The sequence below is a fragment of the Grammomys surdaster genome, unplaced genomic scaffold (assembly GCF_004785775.1).
Source record: "Grammomys surdaster isolate TR1022 unplaced genomic scaffold, NIH_TR_1.0 125940, whole genome shotgun sequence".
Classification (NCBI taxonomy): Eukaryota; Metazoa; Chordata; class Mammalia; order Rodentia; family Muridae; genus Grammomys; species Grammomys surdaster.
Window position 1 is genome coordinate 2,921,226 of NW_021620762.1, and position 10,156 is coordinate 2,931,381.

The window sequence follows — 10,156 nt, forward strand, 5'->3', positions numbered from 1 at the left end:
CAGAGACTCTTGCTCAAAAACCAACCAAACAATAATCTGTAGCCTTTTATTAGAGTGCACCTAGCAAAAAAGAGTACAGAAGTGTCCCTTGCACTGTGAGTCAATAACGTACCGACCATTTCCCAGAACTGCCTTACTCTGTAGCTGTTCTGGAAATCATTTATGTAGCCCAAGTTGGCCTCAAATTTGTGGCAATATTCCAGGATCTAGGGCACCATGCTGTCTGCTTCAAACCAAACACTGATCCCCTAAGGTTAAGGATAGATGCCACCCAGAAACTGAGGGGCTCTCCCAACGCTCGCCAGCCCTGGGAAAGATGCATCTCAGAGATGGAGTTTAGATTCACTACAGCGCAGTGGGGAGACAACCACTAGCTGAAACGCGTCAGTGGTATCTTGAAAGTCCTACCTGATCATTGGTCTCGCACTTTGTCGTACCATTTAATTATTCCAGGACTTGTTTATACCCTGCTGTTTAACTCCTGCAGCAGGATCCACTAACTAGATCAGAGCAGGGAGCAGCGCCATCGCGAGGCTGCAGGCGGCAGGTGGGAAGCTGACCACTCAGTCCCCAGAAGTTCACACAGTCCGGCTCGCAGGGTCTGGGTCTGGGTCGATTAAAGCGACGTATTTTTCTTGGGCTCTGCCAGTCCACTCTAGAAGGGACTGCACCTTGCACTGCTCTGTAAGCTCGCAACGACTACTCAAGTGTAAGCGCGAACTAACTCATGACAGTTGCGGAAATGAAGGCAGCTGGTTAGGTGACTTTTAAATGTACTGTACACCGAATCATAACATCTAAGTTACATTTCTTCGACTGAGTTTGCTTAACATGAGGAGGCCAGGTCGAGAGAGGCGTGCAAATGTTTAAGTAGTTTTGTAAATATAATCTCAAACCTGGCCTATAGTAGAAAAAGACTACAAGTTCCAGAATCGCCCGCGTCACTAAACGCATGAAGAGGCCGCGGTTGTAGGACCATTGCCTGCTGGGAATTGTAGTTGGCTGCTTGTTTGTGATGTAGGTGCAACTTGGGGGAGGGAGGGGGGGAGTAAACTCTCCCCACGTGACAGTCCAGATCAGGTGGTTGGTCAGCCTACGCGCAGGAGCTATGATTGGCTGACTGTAATACGAACGACGCCACTAGAGGCGGGCCAAAGACCAGCGCAAGCGCAGAGTGTTGCGAGTCTCGGGACCCCTGTGGGAGAGACTATGGCGCTCAACAAGAATCACTCAGAGGGCGGCGGAGTGATCGTCAACAACACTGAGAGGTGAAAACACGGCGGAAGGATCCTGGAGACTGGAAGGGCGGGTGTCGGCCACTTTGCGGGGTGGGCGGTGGGATATGGTGGAGAAGGAAATTGATGGAGCGCTGGGGGGAAGGGGTGGTAACGGCCGTAGGCGGGGCTGGAGGGAGTGGGTGGGTCGTGGGGGAGGGCCGGGGTGCTGATCAGCTGGGGTGCTGGGTGGGGGTGGGGCAGCAGAATGGTGTCCGGGTTTGTTTCTGAGTGAGACCCACGGGCGATTTCTCGAACCCCTTTCCGAACGAAGTCTTAAAAACATAGTTGCTGTTTATTAGGCGTTCACTGCGTCTTTACTACGCTGCGTCAGTTCTACTTTAGGTAATCATCGTGTGCCGCAGAAACTATTACACACATTTTACAGGTAGGACAAGTGAGGCCTAGTGAGGTTAAATAACTTACATCATAGAGCTGTGAGTAACAGATGGGAATTGAAGGTAACTTGGCCCCAAAGTCAATAGGCTTAACTAGTTCTGTACAGTTTTCTCATACACTCCAGAACTTCTCAGGTTCCAAAAGAAAGGCTGCGGCCCTAGCGGTGGAACTAAATGTCTTAACCCAGTGACCCTTGTAAAGGCTTGTCTCTTGCCTGGTTCTCTTGAATTCCTGACGGCCTATGTCAGTTCCCAGAACAAAGGTCTCCCAACTTCAAGATTCTTTTTTTCTCCACCCTCCCCTGAACTGCTGGGCTTTTCTTTTCCTCTGTTTCTTGTTCCTTGAAAGTCGGACTCTCCTGACTTGTGCTATGTGGGCTTGAATTAACTTCTTGAGAGCCAAGGGGATATGATGGAGGTCAGAGCCCACACCCAGTGTAGACAGACACCCGTCTTGGGACCTGTCACCTGGGAAGCTTGATGAGTCAGAAGAGAAGGTGTACAGCGACACAGTCAGGTTCTGCTGACTTTGTGTACAGAGGTCTTGGGAAGAGGCTGGCAAGCGCATGTGCCTGGTGACCACTTCTTTAACCTGAGCTGCCCTCTTTTATTGCACCAAGAAAGGGTGTTTGGGACAGGAGGAGACAGATGAATGGAACCATATGAACTCGGACCTTTTCATCTTGTAATCTAAGAAACCTTACATTGTTCTCTGGTATACTTTGTCTGGTTCCTTGGCAGAGGCAAGCGCTCTCATGCCATTTAATGACTATCCCCACCTCTTCCAGTCTCTCTGGTTTTTGAGGTATGGTTTCATTCCTATAGCCCAGGTTGGCCTTGAATTTGAGGCAATCTTCCTACCTCAGGCTTTTGATCGCAAGGAATCCAGGCATGGACCACCACAAACCAAGGCTAGTTAGTTTCAGTATTTGGGAGTGATTGCTTTGTTTGTTTGTTTTTCCAAGACAGGGTTTCTTCCTGTAATAGAGCCCTGACTGTCCTGGACTTACTTTGTAGTCCAGGCTGGCCTTGAACTCATAGAGACTCACCTGCCTCTGCCTCCTGAATACTGGGATTAAAGACATGTGCTACCATGCTGGAAATTTTTTGTCTCTTAAACTGTGTCTTCTCTGGGTGGTATCTACCTTCCTGGGCCTCAGGACCTGGGTCATAGCTCATTTCTACCAGTAGGGGTCTAAGGAATAACTCCAGCCTCACTTTTGAAACATGTGTCAGCAATAATTGAAATTTAAGTATAATGCTCAGACTTTGGAATTTAGACTAGTAAACATTAACCTTTAATTCACAAACCACTGATAGAGATAAAAGCTGTAAACTTGCCAGGAGGTGGTGGTATATGCCTTTAGTCCCAGAATTTCAAGAGGCAGACGCAGGCAGATCTCTGTGAGTTCCAGGACAGCCAGGGCTTCATAGAGAAACCCTATCCCCCCCCCCCCCAAAAAAAAAGAAGAAGAAGAAGAAGAAGAAGAGGAGGAGGAGGAGGAAGAAGAGGAGGAGCAGCAGCAGCTGTGACCTCTTCCCAGAGGATTGAGTATATACATACACACACACACACACACATGCACACACACACACCATCTCAAGGGCTTTATTTGCAGACATTTCCTGCTGCTCCAGCTAGAGAAGCTTGGATTGGGGCTGGAGAGGTGGTTCAACAGTCAGGAGTACTTCCTGTTCTCTCAGAGGACCCAGGTTCAGTTCCCAGCATCCATGTGGCACAGCTCACAACCACCTGTAACTCCAGCTCCAGGGCATCCCATGCAAGTACAGTCATGTCTTTAACACTCATACATACATACACGCGTACATACATGCATACATACATATATACACGCATATATACATATATGCATACATACATGCGTGCATACATACATATATACACACATACATGCATTCATACATGCATGCATACACATATACATGCATATGTACATATACATGCATACATACGTATATGCATGCATACATATATACATGCATACATGTATGTACTTGTTTATTTTGGTGCTGAGGATGAACCTAGAGCCTTGACTGTGCTAGATAATACTGAGCTATGTCCCCAAGTCCCATTAGACTCTGTTTACATATTAGGTTTTTATTTTGTTTTTGTTTTGAGACCATTTTTCTGTGTAACTTTGGCTGTCCTGGGGCTCACTCTGTAGACCAGGCTGGCGTCAAACTCACAGATCCACCTGCCTCTACCTCCTGGGTGCTGAGATTAAAGTTGGGCCACCACCACCCTGTATAGATTAGATTTTAAACGCTGACAAAAGAGCTCGGCTGGGACTGAGTCTGGGACTGAGTTGGTGGAGTACTTCTATAGCAGGCACACACCCCAGGCTCCAGCCCTAGCACCTCAGGAAATCAGCAGCTCTCGAGGTGGAAGCAGGAGGAACTTAGCAAGCTCAAGACCAACCTGAGCCGTACGAACTGCCCCCAGAACTCCCCCAGCAGGACCCCACTCACAGGGTTTAAGAGCAAACTGAAGTGCAAACCCAGGTGATGTAATCCAGCTGCAGAGGTGGAGGTGGTTGTCTCGCCTGGTCACATGGGGCTGTAGACGTAGAATGTGGGGAAATCCGTAGACCTGGCTTGTTCCTCTCCACTGGGCTGTGTTGATGGTTTCCTCACAGCTCCTGTTGAGACACTGTTCTGAGTGACTCTGTCCCATCTAGAATAACTGGCTGAGTATCATCTGGCCCCTTGTTTTTTTCTTCATAGCATCCTAATGTCCTATGATCATGTGGAACTTACATTCAACGACATGAAGAATGTGCCAGAGGCCTTCAAAGGGACCAAGAAAGGCACCGTCTACCTTACTCCGTACCGGGTAAGTTGTACAGCAGGACAGTCGGGTTACAGGCTCCGTGCTCTGAGACAGTCATGTGTGTGTCTGCTTCAGCCTTGTGACACCAGTGGCCTCTCAACCCTGGGGATAGTCGGATTAGAGGCTCTGTGTTCTGAGACGGTCATGTGTGTGTCTGCTTCAGCCTTGTGACACCAGTGGCCTCTCAACCCTGGGGACTGTTAGTGCCTTAAAAGCCTGTTTCACACGATCCTGGATTCTAGAACCACCAGGCCCTTTGTGCCGCTCTCCTGACCTGGGCCATGCAAATTCCACAAAGATCTCTTTGAGGTAGGATATAGCTGCAGGATGACTTGCCTAGAGTAGCCCTTGATACTTGTGTGCACAGTCAGAGTGATGAATGTCGTAAACAGGATATGGTAGCAAGGCTGCAACCTCCAGGCTGGGCAGAGAGCCCAGGAGAACCCTGCAGAGTGTGAGGTGCCAGGCTGCAGAATCAGCCTCTTCTGAGAGTGAGCCCTGTGAGCTCTGAGTAATATCAGCAAATATGGAGGAAAGGGGTCCTGCCTGTGGCCCCCCGACCAGTGAGGTGTGAAGATGCTGGGGACTCAGGAAAGGAGTGCTGTGTGTGGCCTCCCACTGGTGAGGTGTCAAGACTGGGAGAAGAGCACACATGCCTGTTTTCATGATGGCACCTCTCACAATACACCCACCTCTGGGGGCGGCCGTTCATGGATTCTATTAGGTTGAGTGTCTGGTGGTTTGGAAACGCAGGGGTTGATACACAAAGTGGAAGGAAAGAACTGACCTCTGACCTCCATACATGCCCTGTGGCATGTGCATACCCACCCCCCATCCCCCCACAAATACAGTATAAATAAATGTAATTAGGAAGAAAGGAAATCGGGTTTTCCAGGCATGGGTCAGGAAAGTTATGTGGCTGTCAGGCAGTGTGTGACCTACAGGAAGTCACAAGGATCCCAACTCCTGGACCCTTTTGCTCCGTTGTGTATGAGCACAGGCTGTGCCTCCTGCCGCCAGGAGCCTCCACCTGCTCTGCCCTGCACCTAGCACCTAGCATAGGAGGCTCCCTCTATGTACACCACACCCGCCAGCCTGTGTCTGGCGGGATGGCAATGTATCCCCACTCACTCTGCGACCTGCAGGTTCCTCGTGTGCACACCCATCTCCAGGCTGCGCCATTTGTTTACAGCATTTGGGGAGGAGCCACGTGGCTGCCAGGAGTAGGCGGTGCTACCTACTCTGGTGCTGGGAACAGACCGAGCACACAGAAAGTGGCAGGGATCAGTGACTGAGCTGGCTGTGGTTCTGGCTCTGACGGCCTGGTCTCCTCTCCCCACAGGTCATCTTTCTGTCTAAGGGGAAGGTGAGCTGGCTGTGGTTCTGGCTCTGACGGCCTGGTTTCCTCTCCCCACAGGTCATCTTTCTGTCTAAGGGGAAGGACGCCATGCAGTCCTTCATGATGCCCTTTTACCTGATGAAGGACTGTGAGATCAAGCAGCCGGTGTTTGGTGCGAACTTCATAAAGGGAACAGTGAAGGCTGAAGCAGGAGGTGGGTGATGGTGACAAGGCCAGCATCTCTGCCTGCCACCTGGAAACACCCTTTTCAGGTTCCTTGTCCAAGCCTTCCACTTCATAGCCGAGGATTTGTTTTGTTTTGTTGGTTTTTCGAGACAGGGTTTCTCTGTGTAGCCCTGGCTGTCCTGGAACTCACTCTGTAGACCAGGCTGGCCTCGAACTCAGAAATCCACCTGCCTCTGCCTCCCAAGTGCTGGGATTAAAGGCGTGCACCACCACCACCCGGCGAGAATTTTTTTTAAAGACTTATTTATTTACTATGTATATAGTCCTCTGCCTATATGTGTGCCTATACACCAGAATAGTGCACCAGGTCTCATTACAGATGTTTGAGAATTGAACTCAGGACCACTAGAAGAGCAGCCAGAGCTCTCTACCTCTGAGCATCTCTCCAAGCCCCTAGCCATGAATTAAACCAGGCTAATGGCTGAGCAGTGCATGTGGGCTTTGGAAGTGTTGGGTTAAATCAGTCTTTTGTTCAGAAAGTGAACCCAACAGAAAAATTAAAAACTGAATGTGCTTATTTTTACCCAAGAAGGGGCCAGGTTTTAGGTTTGGAAAGGAGTTGTGTCCCATTCCTGGGAGAGGCCTTCCATGAGTGCTAGTTGAGGCCGCCACCTCACCAGACTGCAGAGGGTTCTGTGTGAGCCACTCTCTGAGCTGGAGGGGCCATGTTTTGTCTTGAGGCCCCTTCCCAGGAGAGTTCTACCCTGAACCGTGATGTCAGTTACCAGGAGAGCGGCCACATGCTTTGTTAGGGGTGGAGAGAGACCTCCTCACGTCCCCCTTGCTATTGGCTCTACAGTCAACTCTATAGCCTTGGTGGTGGGGTGTACTTGGCTGGGGATGGGGAACATTCTGCTGAGAGGATGAGACCCTCAAGCAGGAGCCGGGCCAGTCTGCAACAGTGGGTGTTGATGTGGGCTCTGGGCAGGAGTGCACCCTTCCCCACAGGTCTCCTGGGTGTTGGCGGATGGCCAGAAGAGGATAGCATCTCTGCACTGACCCTGCTTTCCTTCTTACTCTTCACTGTCCTTGCCCTTCTCAGGTGGCTGGGAAGGCTCTGCCTCCTACAAGCTGACCTTCACAGCAGGGGGCGCCATCGAGTTTGGGCAGCGGATGCTCCAGGTGGCATCTCAAGGTACCCAAGCCCTTAAAAAGTAGGGGCTAAGGACACATCAAACATACGGGTTTTTTGTTTGTCCTTTTATTTTGTATCATAATCACCAGGGGGTAAATATCTGGGCCCGGCTGACAGGACTGGGAAGTTGGGGGAAAGAAACCTGTAATTATCCTGTGGGCTTCCTCTGCCCAAAGCAGGCATTCGATATTCTGGCAGAAATGTTTGGACTGAAAAACAAACAAAAAAACCCAGCTATTAAACTACCATCCAGCAGCCATTGTAAATCACCCAGTGCTGGGCTTCACAGCCATCCATCTTGTTCCTCCCCTCCCCCCATCCCCAGCACATCTCTCCCTCTGCTTCCCTCACGCCTGTCCTTGACCCCACCCTCCCCTCAGCACATGGTGACCTAGGCAGACCCCTTGGGGTGGGCAGTGGAATGGTGGTAGGGCACATCTGGGCACAGTCCTGGGACCCGTCAGTCCCTGGGGCAGGTGACACTCATGTCTCTCTCCCCTTGTGCTTATAGCCTCCAGAGGTGAAGTCCCCAATGGAGCCTATGGGTACCCTTACATGCCCAGCGGGGGCTATGTCTTTCCCCCGCCAGTCGCCAATGGAATGTACCCCTGTCCTCCTGGCTACCCCTATCCACCGCCCCCACCCGGTGAGTGTGTCCTCTGCTGCCCAGACTCAGCCTCCCCAGCCACCCACTAGCCACACCTTCTAGCTGCAGAGGGGAGACATGCCCTTTCATGCTTCAGGCCTAAAAGACATTGGAGAGTTTAGAGGGCATCCCAGGTACTAGATAGGACGTCCCAGAGTAGCCGGATGGGGACCACGTGGGCTGCTCACTGTCTCTGTCGCTGTCTTCCCAAGCAGAGTTCTATCCAGGACCTCCCATGATGGATGGGGCCATGGGATATGTACAGCCCCCACCACCACCCTATCCTGGGCCCATGGAGCCTCCAGTCAGCGGCCCCAGTGCCCCCCCTACTTCTGCAGGTGAGGCCCCTCAGCTGCTGGCAGTCCTTCGGGACCAGGCCTCTCCTCCCCAAGGTCTTATGGAGAACTCCACACAATGGAGCTGACTGACCCTCAAATGGTAAAGGGCCTCTGGGTTACAGACCACCCAAAGGCCTGACACGGTGGTAGCCTGGTGGTGAAGGGCTATATATTCTAAGGGTGGGGTGTGGTTCAGTGAGCACTTGCCTGAAGGGGCTGGGCCTGGCTTCTATCCCAGGTGCCACAGAACACTAATCCAAAGGTGTGGTGAGATGAGGCTTCTATGGCTTCTTGGCTTGTGGTGACCTTTTGGGACCCAGAAAGTCACCCTCTGTGCCTCGATGTTCTCATCTACAAATGTCCCTAGGAACTCGGGTGAGAGCAGAGGAGGGCTTATCAGTTGTCACTGTCTCCCCGTGTGTTTGCTTTCACAGCTGAGGCCAAGGCTGCAGAAGCTGCTGCCAGCGCCTATTACAACCCAGGCAACCCACACAATGTCTACATGCCCACGGTGAGTTGGCAGGAGACCGCCTTCTCAGTCACGCAGTCTGGGATCTGGCGTTGGAAGCGAGCACAGCTAGTCCTACGATGTCTAATGTGAGCTTTGTGGTTTTTTTCTCTAGAGCCAGCCTCCACCACCACCCTACTACCCCCCAGAAGACAAGAAGACCCAGTAGACTCACCTCCCACCTCTTACCCGAAGACCCCTTCCTGGGCCTCCCATGGAGCTACATCTGGGATTCCAAGAGGCCAGGGAGGGCCCTGTTCTTCCCCAGGCCTGAGTATAAAGTTAGCAGGAGCTAGCCCTGATAGAAAGGTGGAACTCCTGGCCTCTGAGAGGCACGTCCCAGCTTCCTACCCTAGCTCAGCTCACGGCGCTCTTCTACCCAGCTTCCCTTTCACCGTCTCTGGAGCTTGCAGGAGCACGGGTTCACCCCTCATTCCTCATGATAGCAGCCCCCCACACAGAGGGACTCTCTGGCCACTCCTCCACTGCTGTCCAGCCTGGTGACCATTGTTCTTCATCTCTTGGGCCCCTAAGATCAACCATGTGTGTCCCCAGCAGGCCCTGCCAAGCCGTGTTCACATTTCTTACCTGGTGTGTGCCTGTCCCACCAGGAAGCCGCTGTCTCAGCAGACTGTCAGTCCACAGTCACACTTGCCCAGCCACCTCGTTCTTTCTGTTGCTTCCAGGGATTTTACCCTGAGCTTCCAGCGGCTGGCATCAGAGGCAAAGCCACTGTGTCAGAGAGGAAGCCCCTCTGCCCTTCTGCTACTGTTTCTGGGGATTATTCCGCCTCCTCTCCTCTCCCCTTTACTCCGGACTTCTCTGCAGGAGCAATAGAGAATGCATGTCTGCCCGGCAGGCCCTTTGGTCTGGGATTGGGGGCCTCCAACCACGTGACCTGTAACCCTTCGCCCCTCTGTAAGCTTCCCGCCCCCTGGATGCACTAAGAATTGCTCTTGTTCGTTCCTGGTCTAGACGCAAAATGAGGAGATGGTTATTTAAAGAGAATTCCTATTTATTTGACACAAAAAGTCCAGTTAATATATTAATGTGAAATAAACCCTGTTTGCACCTTGATTTGTTTGCTACAACTGTGAATAGTAAAAATGAAGTGACTGGATGTTCTCTGACTCTGTGTGGTGACCAGGGTGAGGTCTTCCGGAGGAGGGGCTACTGTCTTCTGGGGGCGGGGCCACAGAGCCCGTTTCCTCCTCCGTGAGTCTCAGTGTGCATGTGGTCCAGCCTTCCTACAGAGGCCCCCACACCTTCCTGGGATGATGCGATGTACCACACACTGCCAACTGGGGGATGGGGAGGCAGGACGAGGCCTGTGTCCCATCTCCTCCCCCCCATCCCCTCCTGAGCACAGGCGTGCCAGGATTTCTGTGAGGGAAGGCTGGGCTAGACCACAGTGTGTGCTT

At 51.8% G+C, this 10,156-nt stretch overlaps 1 protein-coding gene across 2 annotated transcripts; it reads left to right on the forward strand.

Annotated features, from left to right (window-relative positions):
• Positions 1–1,028: 1,028 nt before the first annotated feature.
• Wbp2 (WW domain binding protein 2) lies at positions 1,029–9,812 on the forward strand. 2 transcript variants are annotated; one of them, XM_028752927.1, is made up of 8 exons: positions 1,029–1,268; positions 4,418–4,526; positions 5,941–6,076; positions 7,151–7,243; positions 7,755–7,889; positions 8,105–8,227; positions 8,662–8,738; positions 8,851–9,812. In XM_028752927.1, exons 1-8 carry the CDS (start codon positions 1,210–1,212, stop codon positions 8,902–8,904), a joined length of 786 nt encoding a protein of 261 aa, XP_028608760.1. In that variant the 5' UTR covers positions 1,029–1,209; the 3' UTR covers positions 8,905–9,812. The 2 variants fall into 2 exon arrangements, with proteins under 2 accessions (XP_028608760.1, XP_028608759.1); XM_028752926.1 differs by having other exon boundaries at positions 1,147–1,268; positions 8,102–8,227.
• Positions 9,813–10,156: the final 344 nt, after the last annotated feature.

Coding starts and splice junctions, on each gene's coding strand:
- Wbp2 (XM_028752926.1), top strand. CDS start 1,210: ATGGCGCTCAACAAGAATCACTCAGAGGGCGGCGGAGTGATCGTCAAC. Junction 4,527..5,940: donor TCTACCTTACTCCGTACCGG/GTAAGTTGTACA, acceptor CTCTCCCCACAG/GTCATCTTTCTGTCTAAGGG. Junction 7,244..7,754: donor GCTCCAGGTGGCATCTCAAG/GTACCCAAGCCC, acceptor TTGTGCTTATAG/CCTCCAGAGGTGAAGTCCCC.